Source organism: Nicotiana sylvestris, chromosome 7 (genome assembly GCF_000393655.2).
Source record: "Nicotiana sylvestris chromosome 7, ASM39365v2, whole genome shotgun sequence".
Classification (NCBI taxonomy): Eukaryota; Viridiplantae; Streptophyta; class Magnoliopsida; order Solanales; family Solanaceae; genus Nicotiana; species Nicotiana sylvestris.
In genome coordinates this window covers 168,524,625-168,550,858 of record NC_091063.1, presented here as the reverse complement: position 1 = coordinate 168,550,858, position 26,234 = coordinate 168,524,625, and the positions used below count along the sequence as shown (strand labels likewise).

The following is a 26,234-nucleotide window of genomic DNA, read 5'->3' as shown; positions in this document are numbered from 1 at the left end:
CCCATGGAATTTGACATTTTACTAAAAAGGACATTGGGTAAAATAAAGTAAATAGAAAGGGGGGTCTATTCGTCTAAGACAAAAGTAAGGGGACCTTCTTGAAATGGGACCAAAAGTGTACCTTCTTAATAATCAAAACACGTGCTATTTCTTTTTTGTTTTATAGCAACAGTTTGGAATGCAGGAGTTCATGCAATGAAAAAGATCCATAAACAAGGACATTTCACGAGTTTTTCTCCGTAATGGTCATAATCACAATTACTCCCAAATATTTAATGTTTATATATTCATGAAGTACGAATTTTAGGAATTGTATATTATCATACTGATCATGGGTTTTGCGGCGAAATTGATTTTGTTGAAGCACGCTGATCAGAATTTTAGAAAGAAGTTTTTGACGGTCACCAAAAGTTTTTGAAGCATCAGAAATTCAGCCATAATGCTGAAAAATTATGGTGATCCGTCAGGATTTATGACAAAATTCTCACGATCACCAGATTTTTCAGTATTGTGACTGGAAATTTTGATGATCATCTTGCCACAAATCCTGACAATCACTATAACTTACTGAAATTCTAAGGGTATCGGGTTAAAAAAAATTATTAGCGACACAAAAAATATCTTATTAGTGTCATTCTCCCTAAAACTTAATATAACTCACACGTTTGTATATCTATAGGCCCCCGTCTAGGTGTTCTAATGTGTTTAACTTATTCTAATTCTATTAACTTTCACAAATTCTAAGAATTTAAATGTATTAAACTATTTAGATTTAGCGTTTGATGTGATATTTATTACACTAAACTAATTAACTTTTAAACCACAATGTTGCTAATATCTTTCACTGTTACTAATATGATGTATAAGTTATTTTAAATTTTATATCTAATCAATCACCATCGCATAAATTGAAATAGAAGACAATGATGTGCCCTAATGATCAAAGAAATAAAAGGAAAAGTATAAGATACTAAATTCAAATCCCAGTAAAAACAAAAAAATTTAGGTAGTCAAAGTTGCTCTATAAACTAAAATAATTAAGTTGCATACAAGCTGCCAAGATCCCACTGTCTTAAAATGGGGATAGGAATGCATACTATTTTCCACAACTCAAGTTCATGACACATGTTGTCCTCTTTGGGCCTTGACCCACAAGGATTCGTCTTTCGAGTTACACCACTTCGAACCCCGAAAGCGTTTGTATCATGTGAACTTGTGTCATGACTTATAAAACTCGTCACTTTCTTCCCATTTCGATATGGAATTTGTCTCAAGTGATATGTGTACCACTTTTTCAAAAACTTGCCATCTTAGAAGCTTATCAGTCATTGACCCGCCCTCTTTCTTTACAGCTTGTTTGGATAGTTGTTACACATCATTTCATAATATATCGTATCATATTGTATTGTACTGTATCGTTTGATAAAAAAAATATTTGGATAGATTGTATCGTTTGCCGTTGTTTCATGATATCACGCACCATCAATATGAAGAATAAACTTATAATATTATAAAGAAAAGTTATGATACGTGGTAAATTTATTATATAAAAAATTAGGGTAACTAATAAAATAAAATTATTTAATAATAATGACGGGTGAAATGAGAGAAAAAGATAAGATAACGACGGAATCACATCAAATCGGTCGTTACATAAAGTAATATATTTCGTCGTTACATAACGACGGATGTAACGATATGATACAATAAAAATTAAAATTAAGTTACTACTAAAACAAAATTTAAAGCAACAATAGGTAACAACCATAAAAGAAATGAATAACTAAACCCCCCACAAAACCAACACGTGGGCACGTGCTTTGTAGTCTACACACACTGCAAAAAGAACCGAAACAATATATTCAGTTTTGGCTCTCTGTTCGTAATAGTTGGTTCCTTCAAAGTCGAATCACAACAGCATAGAATAGCATATAAATTCTTCTGATCTTCATTTCCTTTGCATCTATTGACTTCTCTTCTCTCTCTCTCTCTCTAAAATAAAGCTTCTCATTTTTTCTTTGTAATTTTACACCATAAACCAAACCATGCATTCCAATCACTTACTTCTTGAAGAACCCATTAGGATGGCTTCCATCTTGGAGCCTTCCAAATCTGTAAGTCTCCCAAAAAGAAATAACCCATCTTTTTTTAATTCTTGTTTTAGATCTGTATTTTCATATGATCTGTATTTTCTTTTTGTAGAGTTTTTTTCCTGCAATGACGAAGATTGTTGGAACATTGGGTCCAAAATCACGATCCGTTGAGGTTATTTCAGGATGTCTTAAAGCTGGAATGTCTGGTAATAATCTTGAAACTCGTCAACTTTATTATTATGTTGTGATGAATGGTGTAAGATGTTGAGTATGGCTTGGTAGCTTTGACTCGAACCTTCTATATATATGCTAAACGATTAAGTATAAATAATTAGATTTCCAACTCCTTAAATCAAATGGGCTGTGGTAAAATCCGGAACATGAAATTTATTGTTTGTTGGATTTTCTTGGGTATGTTGTGATGAATGGTGTAAGATGTAGACTGTGACTGGGTAGTTTCGGCTTGGACCCCGTATATATGTTGAAATAACGAGATTTTCCAACTCATTAAATCAAATGGGTTGTGGTAGAATCCCGGAGTTGAAATTTTTATGTTTCTTAGATTTTCGTGGGTATGTTGTGATGAATGGTGTAAGATGTAGAATATGACTTTGTAGTTTTGACTCGGACCCCATATATATGCATATGGTGAAAGATCCATTAAATAAGTAAGAATAATTAGATTTCCAACTCATTTAATCAAATGGGCTGTGGTAGACTCCCGAACTCGAACACATATTGTTCAAATTATGAAAGGGTTGTTTTCATCGTTTAAGTTTGTTGTATTTGTAGTGGCAAGATTTGACTTTTCGTTGGGTGATGCGGACTATCACCAAGAGACTTTGGAGAACTTGAAGGCTTCTATTAAGACTACCAAGAAGCTCTGTGCGGTATGTATGACCTTTTAATGATGACTTGATGCGATTTTTGGTTTCTTTAGTTGTCCTTGTCTTTGTAGAGGTGTTGATTTGATGAAGGTAAACAATATACTCCCTCTGTTCTAAAAAGAATGGTGGGGTTTGAACTAGAGGGTCAACACATTTATTATTTCAGTGTGATGTGGAAATTAATTACTTGATTTTGTATAAGTTATGATTTTTTTATGCAGAAACTATATAAAGTCACAAGTTGATTAGATAATACTTAAAGATATTTGACATCATAAACCTTGTGATTCACCAAATAGTAGTAGTGTTTTTTTAATTGTTAGTAGTAGTGTTGTTAATTTTGAGAGGAAGGAAGTATTATCTTGCAGTTGTGCTTAGTTATGGTTAAAATTTGTAGATCATGTACTCTCCCTCCTTGCCCCACTTGTGGGATTATACTGGGTCGTTGTTGTTGTTGTTGTACTCTCCCTCCTTAGTGTGCATAGTCTTTAGATAAGGATTTAGTTACTATGTCTTGTGTCATTGGACATGTTGAGCATTGTCCAGTAATTTGATAAAGGGTATTTTGTTTTCATCTTATCAGGTCATGCTAGATACTGCCGGTCCTGAGCTACAGGTTGTTAACAAAAGTGAGCAACCTATTTCACTAAAGGCAGATGCAACTGTTACTCTTACTCCTGATGAGGGACAGGAAGCATCTTCTGATGTGTTTCCAATCAATTTCGGCGGTTTATCCAAGGTTCAGTTCCCATCTGTTGTCTTTGCTTTTCCCTTTACACCAAAGTGTGTTTTGGTAAACATACAGAGTTATTTTTTCAGAGGAAGTGGAAAAGAGCAAATTCAATGTGAATTTAATAGAGAGAACATCATCAATATTGGGGATCGGGAGGAGGGAATGTACTTCATGATACTAATTTATGCTGTTAATTTTGCTTGCAGGCAGTGAAGAAGGGAGACACCATTTTTATTGGTCAATACCTCTTCACAGGAAGTGAAACAACGTCTGTGTGGCTGGAGGTATAAAGTAAAAAGCGTACTTTATTTCCCTCAGTCGCCCCATGTTTTCTCTATCCTTGGGTTTAGCTAGTGCTTATTATGCTTAAGTTGTTCGATGAGTAGATTTTGCAATGTGTTAACTGCACAATTATTACAGTTCTACTGCTCCAATAAGAAAGCAGTATAAGGTTTGAATCCGCTGATTAAGAATTCTAAATGTGGTTGCACAGGTAGATGAAGTGAAAGGGGATGATGTAGTTTGCGTGGTAAAGAACTCTGCCACATTAACCGGGTCATTGTTCACTCTACATGCTTCTCAGATTCATATTGATTTACCTACCCTCTCAGATAAAGATAAGGAGGTAATTTGCTCAAACTTTCGAGAACTGATAAAACTCATCCTGTTATTACGTGTGCATATACTGAAGTTCACGTTACACGCCCACATGATTATGGAAAAATTTCTGCGAGACTTGGGGGTTGAGTAAATATGTTCGTCAATTGCTGGGACTGGGGCACTTATAAAAGTGTCAAATTTTCTCATCTATTTTATAGAAAATGTAATAGGGCTTTGTGTTTAGTTAGTCTGAATCAGATGAGTCTTACGATGGGTGTGATTCTTTCTTTAGTTAGGTAAACATGGGTTGATGGAAGCTACCAATATTTTTGTCTCCCTATCTTCCCACTTTTTTAGCAACATTCAGCCAATAGCTTTTATTTAAGCACAGTCAACAGTGTTTATACTCGTCCCATATTCAAGATCCACATCGACTATCTTGCTTGTGACAAAATTATGTCCTTTTTCTTGGAATAGAAAATTTTAACTTATGTTACACTGGAAAAGTGTTTTAGGGGTTCCTCTTTATCTTCAGTATTTGTGCTAATGACTATGCTACCTCAATGTTAATGCAAGCATATTATATTGGAGTTATGCCGAATTCCCTCCCTTAAGCTACTTAAATTTTCTATTTTCTGCATAGTTAATGGCTTTCTGCAGCGATCCTTTTAAATTGATCGTGGTGTTTTTTGGTATGTTAATTGAATCAGGTTATTAGCACATGGGGTGCCCAAAACAAAATTGATTTTCTTTCATTATCATTTACCAGGCATGCTGAGGATGTGCGTGAGGTAATGATTGCACAGTTTTATATCTATTTCCTTTCGTTTTTCAATTTTCTTGGATTCGTTAAACCACATTGATGATTCGCAATTATCATGTCATTGTTGATGGTTTGTGTTGAATTTGTGTGACGACCTCGTGTAAAAGCTTAAGGTGCTATAGAGAGTATTTTCTTTTTATTTTACTGTATAGGTATGTAACACGCCCACACATATGTTTGATTCTTTTCTTTGACCAAGTATGTGGAAACATTTTTGTTTCTTAGTAGTGAGGCTCGAATCTTTGACTTCTGAACTTTCTGCTTTGATAGCATGTTCATTTACGTGACCACCTCATCTAAACGCTTAAACTGTGGAGAGAGGACAACATTATTTATTTATTTAATTACTTTCGCAACAGTTTGAATACCAAATCAACCTCATTGGTATATTTTTCTTAAATTCAGGCGTGTGAATTCTTATCTAAGCTGGGTGATCTAGGCCAAACTCAGATCTTCGCCAAAATCGAAAGCGTCGAGGTTAGTTGGTAAACTATTACTTCTATCTGATCTTTTTCTTTTTCTTCTGGATAATTCTTTGTGAGATTGGTCGTTGAATTATCATGAAATCTGCAATGCTTGCAATTCACTTCTTTCATTGGGTGATACACATAGGGGTTGACACATTTTGATGAGATACTCCAAGAGGCTGATGGCATAATCCTTTCGCGTGGAAACCTTGGTATAGATCTCCCACCAGAGAAGGTAAGTTATCTTCTGCAAAATTCAGGCACTTTCTTTTGTAAATCATGTGTAAATATCTCAGAAAATTTTCATACCTGTTGGGGTTAAATATTACGAGGCATGATTAAGTTAGATTTCTTGTAAGTGATCAGGAAAGTTTGTTTGTAAAACATTCTGTTCCGTCTCTTGTGTGTAGCAAAAATGTTATGGAGTAGTGAATGACGACAAATAAGTAGATTTCCTATTAGGATTGTCATTTGGCTAATTTTTGAGTGTTATACAGGTGTTCTTGTTCCAGAAGGCTGCTGTTCACAAGTGTAACATGGCTGGCAAGCCTGCTGTTGTAACACGTGTTGTTGATAGCATGACTGACAATCTTAGGCCAACTCGTGCTGAAGCAACAGATGTCGCTAATGCTGTCTTGGATGGTAATCTTGCTGCCCATCTAAGTGGTTCTACTGTCCTTTATTACGTCCGAAGATTTGGGGTCCTTTTGTCATCCTTCATGCGACATCTTGTTAGTTTGTTTATGGTAGAGTTTTTCACATTTATCATTTGTGCAGGAACTGATGCAATTCTTCTTGGTGCTGAGACTCTACGTGGATTATACCCAATTGAGACTATTTCTACTGTTGGAAGAATTTGTGCCGAGGTGATTTTCATTTTATCTGTATCCTTTATGTGAATTAAGAAAACCTGTGTATATCTGGTTTTCAAACATCACCTTTTAAAGAATTATGTTTAGAAGACCAGACTCATCACATGCTTATCTTTTTTGGTCATGGATTTCTTGCATTCAATTTTGTGAGGTTATTTTCAGCAGGATATTTACGGTCATCCTTATTTTGACTTGTTTAGCTTGGCCTTTCCAAAAGTCAGTTGCATATCCTAAATCTATAATTGTGTGTGGGATTAAGAATCTGCTCAGTTGAATGAGCTACTTTAATTCTTTTCTCCCCATGCAAGCCTTTTCTTTTCTCTTCTTAAATATCTTGTATCAGATATGCGTTGCCTTTACATAGTGAAGAAACATTTGCTGTATCTAAGGCAACATGTCTGTTTCTATTACAGAGTAGACTGATCTCATAGTTTAATCTTTAGCAATATTTTTTGCATTAAGAACATTTGACACTGTTTCCATTTGAACACCTTTTTCCTGTCAAGAGATCAATAATTGGTTCTTTGACGCTTTGATGTATCAAGAGACATTTCTCAGTATGGTCCTGACTCGTCAAAATTTATGGCATATTAGTAATTAGTGTATCTTCAGCATCACCTTTCGGGATGAGGGACACACGTAGTCCCACCCCCTCATAGTGTGGCATTTACCACCTTCTGGTTTTCTGTTTCGGAGAGTAATATCAGTCGCCCTAATTAACAATCAAATTCCGTGCAGGCCGAGAAGGTTTTTAACCAGGATCTATATTTCAAGAAGACAGTCAAATTTGTTGGGGAGCCCATGACACACCTGGAATCAATTGCTTCCTCTGCGGTATTCTTTTGAACACGACTCCCTTTCTTGGAATGAGGAGAGACTTCTGGAATTTTAATCACTCTCCTCTTTTTAGGTGCGGGCAGCGATTAAGGTGAAAGCATCAGTAATTATTTGTTTCACTTCATCTGGAAGGGCAGCACGGTAGTTTCTTTGTTCTTTCTAGATTTCTTAGAATTTCTACTCTCTACTTTTTTTATAAGAGCTGTAAATTGTCATGTTCATGTGCCCAGATTGATAGCCAAATATAGGCCAACAATGCCAGTATTGTCTGTTGTAATTCCTCGACTCAAGACAAATCAATTGAAGTGGAGTTTCACCGGTGCATTTGAGGTATCCCCTTGACATCAAGTCTGTTCAAGAATCAAATCTAGCTCATGATGTTCAGACATCTTCAATGCATTTGATTGATAAATGACTATTATTTTCCTCACAGAACATTGTTTAATTGATATATGTCAAACTTTTATAATTGGATAGCATAAAATCCTTTTAGATAACAATAGAGAAGGTACTCCTATCAGTTTTTATCTCGAGTAATGACTAAAGACATGATAATGTGTGAGAACTGTTTGTATTTATTCTTAATTTTGCTGATGTTACTGTGACTTTTCTCTCTCTTTCTTTCATATGCATGCTATTGGTTCTTGCTGGTGGACGTGTTTGCTTAGTTATATTGATCTATAGTTTTTGAATGTGTGGTTTTTGGTTAGACTAACAAATAAACTTTCAAAATAGTATTTCAATGCTTCACTAGTGTTTCAGTATTTCATTTGAAGTTCAAATACTTAATTTTGCTATTTGCAAATACTCATTGGCCAAATAAGTATATACAATTTCCATATTGTTTTTATGACATTGAAGCTGACGGGTTCTGTATTTTTCAACTCCTCCATACCCAGGCAAGGCAATCTCTTATTGTTAGAGGTCTTTTCCCAATGCTTGCTGATCCACGACATCCTGTAAGTCTCATCATCTTGGTGTTCCATATTTTCTGTTTGCATCTACGTTGCTTGGACTCTCCAAAAATGTTGTCGCAACCATGTCGAATTCTCAAAAAATGCATTATTTTTGGAGGATCTGACATGACCCCAGCGGTATTTTTTTAAGAGTACGAGCAACATAGGTTTGCATTGCCTTTGCGCTTATTTTGTTTAGAGATGACCTCAGCGTGGTAATATTTGCTTATATTTTGGTCTTCTTAGTTGGAATAACTAAGACAGATGGAAATATTTCCTTATATTTGTTTCATCCAAATTCCAGACTGATTAATCTCTCTGCCTAATATTTAGAACTGAAAAACACTCCAGTTATTGCATCCCATGTTTTCCTTCGAGTATTATGAACATGAAAGAAGGGGAGCCTTGGAGCAACGGTCAAGTTGTCTCCGTGTGACCTATAGGTCACGGGTTCGAGCCGTGGAATCAGCCACCGATGCTTGCGTCATGGTAGGCTGCCTACATCAGACCCCCCTTGAGGTGCGGCCCTTCCCCGGATCCTACGTGAACACGGGATGTTATGTGTACCAGGCTGCCCTTTTTATTTGTTTATTATGAACATTAAACATGCTTCTGTCATTGAACAACTGAATCTGCTCCTTTTATTTCCATCATGTCAAATCTCGATTAAATCTTCTTGTTTCTGCTGGGCCTAACCGAGCTACTTATTCTTCCCATAGGCTGAGTCTACAAACGCATCAAATGAGTCAGTTCTGAAAGTTGCTCTTGATCATGGGAAGGCCTCAGGCGTTGTAAAGTCCCACGATCGAGTTGTCATTTGCCAGAAAGTTGGAGATGCATCAGTGGTTAAGATTATTGAGCTTGAAGATTAAAGTGTTAGACAGCAGCTGTCTTATGCATTTAGTTATCCTCCTTTTTTTTGGATGTGATATCTTATAGTTGTATGTTGGGCAATTCTTGTTGAAAGAAATTGCAGTAGTTGAAAACATCAAATTTATTTTGGTGGTTCTTTCCTAATATCAGGTATAGGAGTCATGTTCATTTGTCCTCCCGTGTGTTATGGAGGTGTTCTTGTTCTATTTGGAGCTTATTCTCCTGCAGAAACTTGATTAATGTTGAGATATTAGTAATAAATCTTTTGCAAGTATGTTTTCATTCACGTCACTTTGACAACGAAAACAAACCCATTATAATCTCACAAGTAGGGTTTGGAGAGGGTAGTGTGTACGCAAAACTTACTCTTATCTTGTAAAGGTGGAGAGATTATTTCCGCCGGACCCTCAGCTCAAGGTAAGATGAAAAAGTAATCTTGTAAAGGTGGAGAGATTATTTCCGCCGGACCCTCAGCTCAAGGTAAGATGAAAAAGTAAGCATTAACAATAAGCGATGATAATAACAAGATCAGATGATAAAGGAACCGAAGCAAAAGAAACAATAATACTAAATTTCTAGGTATAAGAAAATACTAGGATAATAGTAACACTAGAGGAATCGAACAGAAATATACTTGACTACCTACTAACAATATTGTGGTCGATATTTTGTCTAAATATGACTCTACTATGTCTTCATGTTAGTACATTTAGCTTCAACAATAACAAGAATAAACGGAGTGTAATTCCACAAGTCGAGTTTGGGGAGGATAGAGTGTACGCATACCTTACTCCTACCTTGCGTGAGGTAGACGTTTAGCTTAAATCTATTATATACATTAGGATATTTTGTTTTTAATTTCGTCAGACTTATATGCAATATAAAATATAGAGAATTTCTAATTTAGAGAAACTAAAATTTAAAAATATTTGAGTGAGAGAACATAAATGAAACATGGACAATGATAATTTATACTGTAGATGTCAGCTTGCTCGACTAGTATATATATATATATACAACGACGAGAATATCACAAGAAGCGCCCATGGCCTAATGGATAAGGCGCTTGACTTCTAATCAAGCGATTGTGGGTTCGAGTCCCACTGGGCGTGGCTTAGTATTTTTTAATTTTTCTCTATTAACAAAAATTTATGTCAGTCCACTTTGTAAAATACTCAAAATAAGCCTATTAACATTATACAGAAACCGTCGTAGCATTCAAAGTTCAATGGTACTACCAGAGACAAAAGTTTTATGAGTTCAATTTTTAAAAATTTTAGCGTTAAACCTATTGTATTTTTAAAGTTATGAGTTCATATTGCTATATATTGCAATTCTTCTCCGATCCTTTTTCGGGCCCCACACACTGCGGTAGTTCTACACACTGGAGTAGTAGTTGTACAGTACAAAAAGGAGAAGAAAACAAAACAAGACAACAAATGAAGCAACAAAATGAAGATAAATCCAAGAAAACAAAAAATTCGATTCACATAAATTAAAGTAAAAAACAGAACAGACAAATTAAAGAGTACTAGGAACTTGATAATTTAAGACTATATAGAAGCTAGATGCAAGTTTTCTTCAAACTTAGATTTTACATCAAAAACTTGATTGAAGACTAAAATACAAGGTAAAAGCATATGATTATCTACACATTGTTAATTACTCTGGTGCTGCTAATATTGTTTCAATTTTTCATCCTGTTACAGAAGAAGGATCACTATTTCTATTATGATTCTGATGCTGATGAAAATCAAGTAGTTCAAGCTCTTTTTGCCTAAGTAAAAGCACCATTCTTTCATTCTCCAATTTTTTCCTCTCATTTATAAGCTTCTCTTTCTCCATTTCCCTTTCCTTCTTGCTTGTAAATTTCTCCCATTTCAATCTTTGCTTTTGTAGCTCAAATGCTTGACATAAATAGCCAACATGTTGTTCCTCCAATTGTACCATTCTAGTTTTCAACCATTGTCTCTTCTCAATTGAACTCCTCCCTCCATCTTGAATTACATTAGCTAATTCTGAACTCAATTGTTGTACCATTGGTGATAAGGAACCTGACTTTCGTTGCCTCTTTCTTGATCTTTCATCCATGTCATCGTCGTATTCGTGGCTATGGTGATTGTCATGTCCTCTTGCACCACTCAACTCATCTTCGTCGTCCTCCTCATCTTCATCCTCGTCCTCATCATCGTCTTCTTGATCATCGTCTACACTTTTCCCTTTAGCCATTTTAGTCCCTTCTTCTAAATGAACCTCAATTCTTGCATTTTCTGACGAATGTAAGCACCTCTTCTGAGCTTGAGAATTAGCCTCAACAGCCATTTCCGTCGAAAGTTGAACATTTCCAATATCACTACCACCGCCAGTACTAGTGTTATTATGACCACAACTATTATGATAAGCACACATTTCCCTAAAAAACAAGTGCTTAGAATTCAACAATTTCTTAACTTCTTCTTTCATTTTTTGTGTTAAATGATCCATTGTTTCAAGCAAATTTTGGTTCTCCACAACTCTACAAGCTGTCCCTTTTCCAAGAATATCATTAACCCTTTTATACCTCTTATTCAAATCATTGAATTTATCTTCACATTGTTGTGGTGATACATAAAATCCCCTCTCCATCATTGCTCTTGAAACTGATTTCCACTTTCCTTTTTTTTGCAAAACCCCTACACTACCACCACCTTTTTTCTTACTATTATAAGTATCATTATTATTATTATTTACTTCAGAACCAACTTCATCACCAATATAATAAACAACCATAATTAATAACCTTACCATATTATCAGTCCACTTCATTCTTTGCCAAGGACAAGTTTTACTCTTCTTCCCATCTTCAACACTGTTGTTATCATCATCATCACTAAATGTCAAGCTTTGATTTTTAGCCTTGTTAAATGGCAAACCTTGTCTCAAAGATTGTTGTTGTTGTTGTTGTTGTTGGTTTTCAGTTTCTTGATGTCCATAGGAAACTATAGGGTGGGGTGGGGGTGGGGGTTGGGGTTGGGGGTGGGTAGGGAGTTGTTGTTGTTGTTGCTGCATGTGTTTAGGGATTTGATGGTGTAGTGACATTTCTAGTCCTAACATACCATGACCCATATTTGAATATATACTACCAGAATCCATCAAAATAATTAAAAATATTCAAAATCTTGGAAACCCCACTAAGAAAAATCTTATGATAACCCCACTAAGCAAAATCTTATGATAAACAACTATCACTTCACAATTCAAATGTAAATTTTAATACTATGTGCCAAACAAGAAAAATAGATGGGACCAAAACCAGAAGGAAAAATAAGTAAATATTACAGAGAAAAAAAGTACCTCAAAACCCAAGAATTAAAAGGCTAAAATGAGCGAAGGTTAAGTAAACATCACAATGTACCAAGACTTCTTTTTGCACTGAACAAAAGTTTAAAACTTTGAAACAAAAGCTGGCTAAAAGTGCAAGAAAGAAAGAGAGGGTTGGTTGGTTGGGTTTTTTTGAGGGTGGAATATAATGTGAATGGATTTGTTCGAGGGGTTTATACAAAGATTGAGCAGCTGGTTTTGTGTTGGCTAAATAAAACTGCCCATGGTTTTCTTGAAATTGTCAGCTAAGATTTTGTAGGTGGGATATGGGGTTAAGTTTTAAAGAGAAGGAATCCACAGGATTTTGCAAAACTGTCCACCTTTTTTTATAGTGTTTTCTTTGACCTTATTTTTTTATAGTGTTTTTTTGTTATGTGTTTAATTTATAGCCATTGGATGAGGAGGTGTGACTTAAGTGATGGAGGGTAAAATTGAGAATTAGATTCGTTAGGCAGTTGGAATCTGAAAAAGAAAATTTGACCTTATTATCAGAAAAGGAGATGTACAACTTGTAATGCAGAATGTACCAAATATCTGTAGTTGGTGGTTTTGTAGTGCTCTTTATTTACCATAGGTGGGATTCTGAGAAGGTCTCTTCAGGGGAACATATGGGACCCACTAGATGAGATATTTCTTGTTGGGTTTTTGGGCTTGGGCCGAGTATTGGTACCCAATTCTGAGTACCCATGATTTTGCTGTCAATTTCATACTTAAAGTCCAAGTCATTAGAGTTTTAAGGTTTTTTTTTTGGGATTTTTTCCTATCTATACCATATATGAAACCTTATTACCAAAAATGTTCATAATTTGTTAATTACCCGCCCAATCCACACTTTTACTATAATTTATATACCAATCCATAATTAGGCAGATTCTGCCATTTAAAACGCGCTAAAAAGAAGGCACGAAATCTGCGTTTGATTCTTTCCACATTAAATTCGAATTTTGAAACGGAAAGAGATCTCATTGCTGCGTAATTCTCTCATTCACTACAATTCTAAAATAACGCAAGCTTCAGAAGCTTCAGTACTCAAATTGCTTTTACAAATTCTACAACGCAATACAAATTGTAGAATTCAAAATTGTTCTTCATCGACCTCAGTAGTCAAATTGTCGAACCTATATCTGTTTTTCATCTTTTTTTTCCTCAACTACACAAAATCATGTCAAAAATCCCAATAATGCTAAAATTGAATGGAAATTGGGATCACTATGGCAGATTTAGAGATTTTGAAGTTGATGCCATTGTGGTAGATGAGAATGCAAGCTACGGAATTCTGATTTCTACAATTGCAGAACAACTATCGATTGATACATAGGATAAAATTGTCGAAATCAAATACATTGTGAACGACAATTGTCCTCCAATGAAGATTAGGAATGATATGGGGGTTCGTGTGTATATGGAGACCAAAAAGGAGAATAAGAACTTAGGTTCGTATCCTTTATGTATAAGCGTAAGAGATTTCAATATGGAATTGGCAATCACCAACGATAGCACAAGTGCAAGTATGTTTAATTCGACATTGCAGAGAGTTATTGTGTTAGTGTATTATCTACAATATTACAACATTTATCTACTAATTAACTACAAAAAATAATGTATTGAAGCTCATAAAGCAATGCTGTTTTCAAAATTATCTACATAGTTACTACATTTATCTCTATGTTGTTGCAGGTTCGTTTGGATCCCTAAACTTATTTGAAATTCCATCCTCAGCAGCTATAGAGGAATATCAAAGTGAAATAATAACTGAATCTACGCAAACATATATTGAAGAAGGACAAGTTTATCAGGACAAACAAACTGTAGTTGCTGCAATGAAGAATTTTTCTGTGATGCACAAGTTCCAGTTCAGAGTAAAAAGATCTAGTCATAGAAGGTATGGATTTATTTGTGGAGAATATATCAGTAAAAGTAGTGTTTTAGTGAAGATATGTGGTTTTTATAAATTGTAGTTTAATTGTAGTTAAACTGTAGTTAATTGTAGTTTTTAACGAATTTGTGTTAAAACAGTCCTTTTTGTTGCTTCTACATCTATAGCCTGTATTAAATATTGTATTTTTTTTGTAGCTACTGGCTTATATGCGTTGCTGAAAACTGTAAATGGCACTTCAAGGCAACGTCAATTAATGATTCAACAATGTTCAAGATAAGGAGTTTCAGCCGACAACACACATGTTCCTTATTGGATGAAACATTCATACAGCGCAAACGTATTGCAGCTGTAGTTGGTAGTATGATCGTTCCAAAGTATTGTGATCCTAAGATTGTTTACACACCAAAGGAGATACAAACTGACATGTTATCCGAACATGGACTGAACCTAAGCTACATGCAAGCATGGAGAGCCAAGGAAAAGGCTTTACAGTTTTTGAGAGGGAATCCGTCTGACTCCTATAACAAATTACCCAAATATTTTTATATTCTTGAGGAGACTTATCCTGGTTCTGTTGTTAAATTGAAGAAGGCAGCATGTGATTGTTTCTTATACGCATTTATTGCTCTTTGTACATCAATAAGTGGTTGGCAACATTGTAGGCCAGTAGTAATGGTTGATGGGACATTCTTAAAGTCAGCCTACAGGGGGATTATGCTTACAGCAAGCACCATGGATGCAGCAAGTAAATAATGTAATAATTTTGTAGTTATTTTGTAGGCATTCTATAAAATGTAGTTAAATTGTAGTTATATTGTAGTTATTTTGTAGCTAAAGGAAAAAAATGTAGATAAATTGTCTATATTCTGAATATATATTGTAGTTGTTATTTAATTATATTTTTATATACCTTTTCAGGGCTTCCAATTAATATTTTATGAATTAAAAATGTAGGTACTATATTTCCCTTGGCATATGTTGTGGTTGATTCTGAAAACGACGCGTCTTGGAAGTGGTTCTTTGAGCAATTCAAGGAGGCATATGGTGAAAGACCTTCAATGTGTGTTGTTTCAGATAGGAATGAGAGTATACTGAAGGCAACATCAATTGTCTATCCGGGCATGCCACACTACTCTTGCATGCGACATATTTGGACAAATATAAGGTCCAAATTCAAGAAGGGACATTTACAATTACATGAATTGTACTTTGCTACAACACGGTCATACACTCTGGATGAATTTAATGAAAGGATGTTGAAGATTGAAGAGGTAGACCCGCGTGTGAAATCTTACCTATATTTTATTGGCTATCATAGATAGTCAAGAGTACATGCAACGGTGAATAGAACTTTTACTATGACATCAAACATTGCCGAGTCGTTGAACGCTGTAACAAAAGAGGCAAAAGAGCTGCCAATATTTGATCTATTAGAGTATATGAGGACGCTTCTTGAACGTTGGACGAAAGAGAAGTTATTGAAGGCAAAGGGTACTTTCACATACCTTGGGTACAAATTCAACAAAGAATTGGATGACAACAATACATTATCTCAGAAACTAAGGGTAAGATCTGTTTGTTTGGTGCAAAAAAATAAATTGCTTAATATGCATTGTTTCCAGATTGTAGATAAACTGTAGTCAAATTGTGGGTAATTGTAGATTGTAGATAAGTTGTAATGTATTTGTAGTTGATTTGTAGGTAAGTTGTGGATAATCCTTTTTAATGATTGATATATTATTATTTTTGTTTGTTCTTCAATTGTAGGTGTGGGCTTCAACAGATCATATACATACTGTGTTAGATGGTGTGAAGCGGTATATTGTGTGTCTAGAAAACAAGAAATGTAGCTGCGGACAATTCCAACTTGATGAACTTCCATGTGCGCATGCTTTGGCAGCATTAAGGCACAGGAAGGAAACATACAAAAACTATTGCTCTCCGTATTACACAAGGAAGAGCCTTCTGCTTACCTATAAAATGCCAGTAAATCCTCTTCCTGATGAAAACAAATGGGATGTGCCACAACATATTTTGGATGAGGTAGTAAAGCCACCGGCGGGAGATAAAAGGCAGCCAGGGAGACTTCACAAGGAAAGATATAAAACATTTGATGAAATAAAGTCAAAAAAGTACAAGGTGTCATGTGGAAATTGTGGAGGTGAAGGGCATAACAAAAGAACTTGCAAGAATGCGCCCAAAAAGAAATGAATATCATGTAGTTAGAATAGTTATTCAAAATAACTGTTAGTGAGTTCAAATTATCTGATTTTTTTGTGTAATCATTCAAGTTTTTGAAGATGATTATGAAGTATACTACAATTTGTGTATTTGCGTTTAATATGATTTTATGTATTCTGTCAGACAACTAAATTTGTCTTTTCTTATAACTTAGTTAAACTTTAATATTTACTATATACAAAACAACTAATATTAATGAAGAATTCATTCAATGTAATCTGTTTCCAGATTGTAGTTAAAATATACTTTAAATATAGTCTAATTGTAGTCCTGTTAATAATTTGTAGATGATTTGTAGTTAAAATGTAATTTAATTGTATTTAAATTGTTGTCTTGTTAATAATTTGTAGATGATTTGTGGATAATTTATTTATATGATTCATGTATTTATTTCATATTTTGGTTGTGTACCTTAATTACAAATGATAGTTATATACAGAAATTACCTAGAACTTGAAGGTATTTCATAAAAATTACTTGAAGATTAAAGACAAATTGTATTCTAGCAAATCAGAGTACTCGAGTTTAATGTAATGAAGATAAAGTGTTGTAAACAACCAAAATGGCATATTTCCTACAGTGTATTTCACTTCAACTACAAAATGACATCAACTAAACTAGGAACACAAGACTCTATTTCTTCTTTCTTTGTACTCTAGTCCTCTCATTTTTAGCAGGAGCACCCTTCCTCCTTACTAGCCTGCCTGTAACCTCACTTTCACTGATTGACCCATCTTCTTGCTTCTTTGTAGCATAGTCCCATAGTAGAGCTCCATAGCATCTACAGTGTTGGTCGATATTGTCACACCTCCTTTTTCCGCCCCCACGAGGGGTGAAGGAGTTTTTTCCAATTAAAGGACAATCGAAACGAGATTTGTTTGTTTATTTCAGAGTTGCCACTTGGGAGATTTAGAGTGTCCCAAGTCACCATTTTAATCCCGAATCGAGGAAAAGAATGACTCTGTATTATAGTCCGCGAACCAGAAATCCGGATAAGGAATTCTGTTAACCCGGGAGAAGGTATTAAGCATTCCTGAGTTCCGTGGTTCTAGCACGGTCGCTAAACTGTCATATTCGGCTTGTTTATCTGATTTTATACAATTATGAGCTCATGCACAAGTTTTAACTTTTAACCGCTTTCGTCATTATTATTATATTTTTTTATCAAGAATTGCAACATCATGGAAATACATCTCCAACCACGTCACATCAATGCACCCGTGGTTGTTGGCACATTTCAACTCTGTTGAGATTTGGATTTGGGTCACATAAATGTGCACCCGAGTTTTAAGAAAATTAAATTATTAAAAGGCGTGCCTAAAGCGACTAGCGTATCATTTACTTTGGGTAGGGCCGTGAAATTTTGCTAAACGGTCCATCCCGAAGTCTAAGCAATTTTAAAGCAAATATTTACCGAGGGCCCCACAATTTTGTATTTTTATTCGGTGAGGCTCATCTCATTCTTATTTTTTAAAGGAATTTGCAACGTCATGGACATGCATCTCGGACCACGTCACAATCAATGTACCCGTGATTAGAGACACATTTCGACTCCGTTGAGATTTGGATTTGGGTCACATAAATGTGCACCCGAGTTTAAGAATGTAATTTAATTAAATCGCGTCTAAAGAGGCTAACATATTGTTATCTTAGGAAGAGGCCGTGAAAATTCACTAAACGGTCGACTCCGAAGTCTAACCAATTATTGTATATGTTTATTGAGGGTCCCGCAATTTGTGATTTTATTTGGTGAGGAGCGCCTCATTTTATTTTACAAGCCGTCCTAAAGTGACTATGTTTTCTATTTTGTTTGTCTCTAAAATAAATGAAAAGGTCCTACTTTATTTACATACTTATGAGTATTATAGTTAAGTTTCGAACATGATTTGTTGAAAAATGGACGTGATACGGGCATTCCGTTTGACAGTTATGGGCCCAGGCTCAATGTGCATAACGTGAAACTCGACCTGGGCCATCCTTATTCCAATTGGGCCTAGTTAACTTATTTTGTATATGTTTGACATTTATAAGGGGGCTGAAATGTAAAGTACTGCTTGTCTAATCAAGCAATATTCCTACCAATTTAAAAACAGGCCATTTGTTTAAAGAAGTAACTATTGGGTACCTAACATGCTTCTTGACAAACAATAATGAACTAATAGAACATGACTACTACAACATTGGTCCCTTTTAATTATAAGAAAAACATAGAGTTCTCCAACTAAATGATATGTATAAAGGTTCAGTTACATCACAGCTAAATACATGGTTCTAGTAGAGAAAGTGAACTATCATACATACAACTAATGTTCAGTGTATTTGTAAACTGAATTCAAAATAACTTCAACTCTTCATTTTTGTATTCATACTTCAAATTTCAGCCTATATTGACCAGTGTATCAGTTGTGTACCTAATATTTGGGAAAGCAAAAGAAGAAGAGGAATGATCAGTGGAAGCAGTAGCATACACAACAACAGCAGCAACAGAAAACAACAATCAGCAACACCACCACCCAGGAGTCAGATTTTTTAAAACCAACAACAAAGAACCCAGTGTGCAGCCCAGCAGCACCCCCAAAACAAGTACAGGCAAGGCAGAGAAGGAAACAGATGCAAAAAGCAATAGCCTCTGATTTGTTATCTTCAAAAATCCAGCACAATCTCACTCTATATTATTATGAAATTAGACTGACCTATTCAAGGTTGAAAAACCAGCCTTGTTTTTTGCTTTTTCTTCTCTCTCCACACTTAAAACTGTCCAGCCCCCTTCCCTTAACTCTAAATCAGCCTATTTATAAGCCAGAAATGGCAAGCCCCCAGGATGCCTTTCCCCTCTGCCCATACCCCTTTAAATTAATCAACAATGCCCACGCCTAAATGTCTTTTCTTGATGCCCACTATATTGTTCCCCATGCTTGTCCTATTTGTTTTAATCAAGAGTTATGGGTTTATTATAATATTCACTTAATTCCCATGCTTGTTGTTTTGTTCCTCATTGTCATTAAAATAAGTTTATCAAATGACCCCTAGGCAGACCCCAACTTTAACAGCCTGTTAACATGCTACTAAACTCCCAAAATTACCCCTTAACCCTTTGCATATTACTGTGTTACCCTAACCCTTAATAGTCAGTATATAAACCCCTCTAAATTCAACTAATCACTGGCTATTAGCTAATCAACTTAAATTCAATACTGATTTCAGGTTGGTCTGTTAGATTTCTACAGCTATACCTAATTCCTAACCTAAGTTCAACTCAAAAGTCAGATCACAAACAGGGGTGCTAATCAAATGGTATGAGTTGGTCATATTGGAGACCAATCCTGACCAACTCGAAACCAATTGATCCAATAGACAGTTGAGGAGGCAAACTAAGATCGAAGCATTGCTGCAACAGGCCCATTGATACAAGTCTCACCATAGATAAGAGGAACAGGCTAGTAATCACACTGAAATGAGCAGACTCATGATTTTTTAGTTTTTTCAAGTGAATCAGTTGACGACACTTATTCAATTGATTATATGCACACAATGGAATAAACATACTAAAACATCGATACAGAGCGATTCATAGCTTTGGGGCAAACAGGGAACCTAAGTATTAACTAACTATTTGATGATTTTAATCAAGTTGCACACACAGTTCATCACAACAGATTAACCACGAACAAAAAGAATTGACTAAATAACAGGTCTACTTGAAGATGGACAGAACTGAAAGAAAATGACAGAACAAATCAGCAAATTAGCTAGACATGCTGACAAACACAAAAAGAAATTCAAACACTGACAAGGGAAAAAGAAACTTATCTTGGAAGCTCAAAACAAAATGACCCAGGCTCGAACTCGGACTCGACCATTTTTGGGGTCGAATGGACCTTAATCGAGTGTTCTTAACTGAGAACACCTCGACTAAGGTCGATTAGATCCCACATCGTCTTTCAATTCGGAAAGACCTCAACTTTTGGTCTTTTTAGGGTTCTTCGTGGTCTGATTTGGGATTCGTTCAGTTCTGGTCAGATTCAAACGGAACCAACAACGTTTAGGGTGTGAGGGAGGTCAGGAGGTGTTGTGGTATGAGTTTGGGGTAGGTGGGTGTAGATCTGGTTTTTGCTCGAATCTTCGATTGAAGATTCGAGAAGCTATAGAGTGATTTGAGGTAAATGGTTAACAGATTCGTGTTCAGGGTAGTTGGGTGCATCAGGGGTGTTATTTTGGTAGTCGTCGGAGTCGTGGTTTCCGGGTTTACGGTGGGGGAATCCTAAGACGGCTAGGGTTTAAGAGGGGGGGTTTCTGGGACGAAGATGAATAGTAGGCAAGTGGGGGTTTGGTTTGGGGCGTGGGGTGATGGATTGGGTCTTATATACGGGGTGGGTGGTTTAATCTTGGCCGCTGGATCAATCAAGATCGATGGCTAGGATTAGGAGAGTTAACCAACACGGCGTCGTTTGGTTAAGTAGGGGGGTCGGTTCAAACCAGGAAACGGGTCGGGTTCAGGTAACAGGTAAGGGAGATGAAATCTTGGCCGTTTGATTGATTTAATCCAATGACTCCGATTAAAAGGAACCAAAACGACGCCGTTTGAGGCGTCTCAAAACTGGACCAAATTGGACCGGATATGGGGGGTTGTTTTGGGCCTGGATTTGGGTCCACCTAGGGTGGCCCAATCCCGATTTCCTTTATTTTCACCCATTTCCTTCCTTCTTTAATATCAAAATTAAACAAAATCCTAAATAAATTATAAAATCAAAATAAAATTACACACATATTATTTAACACCTATAATAATTAACACACAATATTAAAAAATAAAATCACACAATGACAAGAAATACACGTGCATAATTTTTGTGATTTTCTTTTAACCAAATTATGGTTAATTAATTCGTAAATGCACCACTAATTCCTAAATGCATGCAACATGTATTTTTGTATTTTTAACTATAGCAAGGCGAGCATTTACGGACAGAATAATTATCAAAACGTCACGCAAATTCTCAAAATTGTACCCAAAGGTAACTTGTATTTTCGATTTCTTTTGGAGTAGTTTCCGCGAAGCAAAAATCACGTGCTCACAGCTGCCCCTCTTTGTCCGAAAGCACAAAGAGCTTTCGTGCAAAGATAAAGTGAGCGGATACGAGCGATTTTTGCCCTGTTGGAGTACTCCGTGTGAGGCATTTTTTGAGAAAAGATTTAACCGAACCTTTGCCTCAAAGGTTTCCTATATATCCCTGGCCAAAAGGGAATCAGGTTAATGTAGTTCGGGAAATTTTGGTAGCTGGGACTACCATGGAACTGCGATTTGCTGTTACTGCTGCTGCATGCCGATACTACTGCTTATCGATCTCCTTATTACACCATGCTTAAAAGAAAAATCAAGAAGCTAGACTAGATAACGGATTACAAAATCCCGTCTATCTTCCATTTGTTCTTGACGCCTTGCTTTCTTGTCGGCTTGCGTCTATTCCAGTGTTTCTTTCTTCCGAGAACTAACGGGGATAATACCGGCCTTTTGCTTCTCTGAATACCAATTCTCACTATCTGGTTCTGTCCGCTGGGGATATGGCTTCCTTTATTAAGCTTTCGCTATACTGGGAATAATTTGATGTTCAAAAGCCGCTCTTCTCGAGATTTATCTTATCTCCCTTTTGGCTCATGCGCTTGAATTTGCGCTGGGATCTCTTGTTGCAACCTTCTGTTTTCTGGTGAGTTGCTGGTTTCAAGACCTGAAAATGCAAAGACTGAAAAATATTCCTCTTGTTATACAGGTGTGTGCCTATTTATCTAAGACATGAAAGTATTCCTCTCATTATACAGGTGGGCACCTATATATCTAAAGCATAAAAATATTCCTCTCGTTATACAGGTGGGCGCCTATCCATCTAAAGCATAAAAATATTCCTCTCATTATACATGTGAGTGCCTATTTATCTAAGACAAAAAATATATTCCTCTCGTTATACAGGTGGGCGCCTATTTAACTAAGACCATGAAAATATTCCTCTCATTATATAGGTGGGCGTCTATTTAACTAAGACCATGAAAATATTCCTCTCATTATACAAGTGGGTGCCTATTTATCTAAAGCATAAAAGTATTCCTCTCGTTATACAGGTGGCGCCTATTTATCTAAAGCATAAAAATATTCCTCTCATTATACAGGTGGGCGCCTATTTAACTAAGACATAAAAATATTCCTCTCATTATACAGGTGGACGCCTATTTATCTTAGACAAAAAATATATTCCTCTCATTATACAGGTGGGCGCCTATTTAACTAAGACCATAAAAATATTCCTCTCATTATACAGGTGAGCGCCTATTTAACTAAGACCATGAAAATATTCCTCTCATTATACAGGTGGGTGCCTATTTATCTAAAGCATAAAAGTATTCCTCTCATTATATAGGTGGGAGCCTATTTATCTAAAGCCATGAAAATATTCCTCTCATTATACAGGTGAGCACCTATTTAACTAAGACATAAAGGTATTCCTCTCATTATACAGGTGGGCGCCTATTTAACTAAGACCATGGAAATATTTGAATTTGTTTCCTCGTTCCTCCGAGAAAAGTTTTGACAACGACATACAATTTTCTGCCCCGGTTTTGGTGACCTTCCTTGTGGCGTGTCTTTCTGCCATCATCAACCTTTATTTTGCTGTAGAAATCAAAGAAAATTTTGTTAGTTTTGACATGGTGAGTGATCGTGTCACTCCTGCTGGGGATGGTTTCCATTTATCCCTTTCCCTTGCTCTATGCTCCTGAAACTGGTTGGGGATAAGGTTGCTTGCTGGGGATGATATGTCTGTTGGGGATAGTATTTCTGCTGGGGATGGTTTTCTATTTATCCCTTCCTCGCTTTTTTGTTTCAAAACATGTCGGAGGAGTCTTCTTCAACTCCAAAACTACTCCCTTCAAAATTATTTTCCCTCAGTACTGCAGAGGATAAAATGTTATCCTCTAGGGATAATGTTATTAAGGATAAGACTGTTGGGGTTATTTGGCAGCGGATCAATTCTCTCTTTCTCCTTTCCCCTTTCTGTGTTGTCTGACCACCTTGGAACTTGGTCAGTGATCTATCGAAGTTCTGCTGGGGATCCTCTTTGAACTTGGTCTCTAAGTTCCTCAACCGTTGTTTTCCACTTTTCTCCATGTTCCCCTTAACTTTCTAGGCCAGTTTGTCATTTGGTCTTGCAACAAACGCCTTTTGTCTTATTGCCTTGTCTTTGGCCTGTCACCTTCGCATTTTGTTTTGTACCATTTTGGCCACTGGTAGTAAACTCTGAAAAATCCTTCTCAAAACAAATTTCTGGAAAAAGTCTTTTTAGACAAAGAAATGAAAAGATAGAAAAAGAGAAAAATCTTTCTGAACAAATGCTGGGAGGGAAGAAAAGGAAAGAACTTATCTGGACGGTATGACTGGTCCCAACGATCATGTCGTGCATTACGGATTAATCGACCCAGTCTATTTGTATCAATCAATCTTCCTGATGGCCTCACTTGCTGGGGATAAATAGGTGCCCACCTCTTCGCAAATGCGGATCCTTTTTGCCAATCTATCTTGTCGCCTTATAGTGCCCTTCGAGGGGTTTTCACTAATAAGACTCTCTCCTTTCTCTCAGCTCCCGTCGCCTTATGGTGCCTGTGAAGGTTTTCACCGATAAGACTCTCTCGTTTTATTTCTCTCATCTTTCGTCGCCTTATGGTGCCCGTGAAGGTTTTCACCGATAAGACTCTCTCATTTTATTTTATTTTTTTTCAGCGGGGGATTGGAGTGATGCCGATATGACTCTCTCTTCTGGAGATTCTTTTCGGCTATCAATTCATTTCCAGTTTATGATCCTCTTCTTTGCTGGGGATCTGTGTATTATTCCCGGTTTTCATTTGCCTGACTTGGCACCTCTCGGATATTGATCGGGAGGTCTTTTTTGGACATCGATGTTGGTTTTGGTATGGGGCTGAAAGAAAGGCTATCAAAAATTCAAAATAACTTTGATGGGTGCACCACTACAACTCTTGGAATCAAACCTTTTTTGAAACTTTAAAACATAACTTCTGCCCCAGTTTTCTTACTTGGGGGATTTTATTTTTGTTACACTATGTTGAACTATGCACATTATGCACACTATGCACACTATGTACACTATGACCGAGCCGTGAGGCGCCTACGTATCCTCTTTGAGGAATCATGTCAAACGTAGTTCCCATGATTCATTTGTTTTTCTTATGACCTTTATCTTGTTTTCATTTTTCTTTTCTTTTTTTCTTTTTTTTTTCCATATATTTTTCCCATTAATGACTCCAAAATAGGGGTATGAAAGAATAAATAAGGCTCAAAGAGGGAAACAAAGGTTAAAAATGTTTGGATAGAAGAAAGAATTGCCTCCGTCATTTCATTATCCAATAAGTACCAAGTATAAACAAATGAGCTAATAACTATCACAATCAAAGAAATTACGCATAATATCTTTTGACTGCATCAGAATTGATAGCCATGTCGACGCATCTTCCTTCAATATCTGTTAGACATAAAGCGCCGTTGGATAACACTCTGGTCACAACATAAGGCCCTTGCCAATTTGGGGCGAACTTGCCTTTTGCTTCGACCTGATGTGGGAGGATCCGTTTCAATACTTGCTGCCCTACTTCAAATTTTCTGGGGCACACCTTCTTATTGTATGCCCTTGTCATTCTTTTCTGATACAACTGGCCATGACACACTGTTGCCAATTTTTTTTCATCTATTAAGTTCAACAGCTCCAGTCGAGCTTTGACCCATTCATCGTCGTCAATTCCGGCTTCAGTGACAATTCGGAGGGACGGAATTTCGACCTCTGCTGGTATTACTGCTTCAGTTCCGTATACCAACAAATAAGGAGTTGCACCAACGGAAGTTCGGACTGTAGTGCGATAACCCAACAAGGCAAAGGGTAATTTCTCATGTCATTGTCTAGATCCTTCTACCATCTTCCTCAGTATCTTCTTGATGTTCTTATTGGCTGCTTCAACTGCCCCATTCGCCTTGGGACGATATGGGGTGGAATTGCGGTGTGTAATCTTAAATTGTTGGCACACCTCCCTCATCAAATTGCTGTTAAGATTTGCACCATTATCCGTGATGATCACTTTCGGGACCCCAAATCTGCAGATGATATGGGAGTGAACAAAATCCACCACTGCCTTCTTGGTTACCGACTTGAAAGTTTTAGCTTCAACCCACTTGGTGAAGTAGTCGATGGTCACCAGAATGAACCTATGGCCGTTGGTCGCTGCCGGCTCAATAGGCCCAATGACATCCATGCCCCATGCGACAAATGGCCATGGCGTTGACATTGTATGCTATTCTGTCGGCGGAGAATGAATCAGATCTCCGTGTATCTGACATTGATGGCATTTCTGCACGAAATTGATACAATCATGCTCCATAGTGAGCCAATAGTACCCTGCTCGAAGAATCTTCTTTGCCAATACATATCTGCTCATATGTGGCCCACAAATTCCAGCATGCACCTCTGCCATAACTGTCGTGGCTTGACCGGCGTCTATACATCTTAGCAATCCCAAATCTGGGGTTCTTCTGTACAACACTCCTCCACTGAGGAAGAAACCA

The 26,234-nt window shown here is 36.5% G+C and overlaps 4 protein-coding genes and 1 non-coding gene across 5 annotated transcripts; 4 read left to right on the top strand and 1 right to left on the bottom strand.

Moving 5' to 3' along the window:
- The first annotated feature begins 1,887 nt into the window (after positions 1–1,887).
- Positions 1,888–9,415, top strand: LOC104236308 (pyruvate kinase 1, cytosolic-like). The gene is made up of 16 exons (XM_009790205.2): positions 1,888–2,114; positions 2,203–2,299; positions 2,886–2,983; positions 3,564–3,719; positions 3,920–3,997; positions 4,207–4,338; positions 5,024–5,104; positions 5,542–5,613; positions 5,749–5,838; positions 6,101–6,245; positions 6,381–6,469; positions 7,214–7,309; positions 7,386–7,453; positions 7,543–7,642; positions 8,212–8,271; positions 8,988–9,415. The coding sequence occupies exons 1-16, from the start codon at positions 2,046–2,048 to the stop codon at positions 9,138–9,140; spliced, it is 1,584 nt and encodes a 527-aa protein (XP_009788507.1). The 5' UTR covers positions 1,888–2,045; the 3' UTR covers positions 9,141–9,415.
- A 765-nt stretch (positions 9,416–10,180) lies between these two features.
- TRNAR-UCU (transfer RNA arginine (anticodon UCU)) lies at positions 10,181–10,253 on the top strand. The gene has a single exon. It is a non-coding gene; the product is annotated as a tRNA-Arg (tRNA).
- A 417-nt stretch (positions 10,254–10,670) lies between these two features.
- Positions 10,671–12,712, bottom strand: LOC104236309 (trihelix transcription factor DF1). The gene has a single exon (XM_070152696.1). It carries the CDS (start codon positions 12,271–12,273, stop codon positions 10,837–10,839), a length of 1,437 nt encoding a protein of 478 aa, XP_070008797.1. The 5' UTR covers positions 12,274–12,712; the 3' UTR covers positions 10,671–10,836.
- Positions 12,713–14,740: 2,028 nt separating this feature from the next.
- LOC138874113 (uncharacterized) lies at positions 14,741–15,702 on the top strand. Its single transcript, XM_070152615.1, has 2 exons — positions 14,741–15,125; positions 15,335–15,702. Exons 1-2 carry the CDS (start codon positions 14,741–14,743, stop codon positions 15,700–15,702), a joined length of 753 nt encoding a protein of 250 aa, XP_070008716.1.
- A 36-nt stretch (positions 15,703–15,738) lies between these two features.
- Positions 15,739–16,591, top strand: LOC138874112 (uncharacterized). The gene is made up of 2 exons (XM_070152614.1): positions 15,739–15,945; positions 16,148–16,591. Exons 1-2 carry the CDS (start codon positions 15,739–15,741, stop codon positions 16,589–16,591), a joined length of 651 nt encoding a protein of 216 aa, XP_070008715.1.
- Positions 16,592–26,234: the final 9,643 nt, after the last annotated feature.

Coding starts and splice junctions, on each gene's coding strand:
- LOC138874113 (XM_070152615.1), top strand. CDS start 14,741: ATGATCGTTCCAAAGTATTGTGATCCTAAGATTGTTTACACACCAAAG. Junction 15,126..15,334: donor AAGCACCATGGATGCAGCAA/GTAAATAATGTA, acceptor TTAAAAATGTAG/GTACTATATTTCCCTTGGCA.
- LOC104236309 (XM_070152696.1), bottom strand. CDS start 12,273: ATGGATTCTGGTAGTATATATTCAAATATGGGTCATGGTATGTTAGGA.
- LOC138874112 (XM_070152614.1), top strand. CDS start 15,739: ATGACATCAAACATTGCCGAGTCGTTGAACGCTGTAACAAAAGAGGCA. Junction 15,946..16,147: donor CATTATCTCAGAAACTAAGG/GTAAGATCTGTT, acceptor CTTCAATTGTAG/GTGTGGGCTTCAACAGATCA.
- LOC104236308 (XM_009790205.2), top strand. CDS start 2,046: ATGCATTCCAATCACTTACTTCTTGAAGAACCCATTAGGATGGCTTCC. Junction 5,614..5,748: donor CCAAAATCGAAAGCGTCGAG/GTTAGTTGGTAA, acceptor TGATACACATAG/GGGTTGACACATTTTGATGA. Junction 8,272..8,987: donor TTGCTGATCCACGACATCCT/GTAAGTCTCATC, acceptor TTCTTCCCATAG/GCTGAGTCTACAAACGCATC.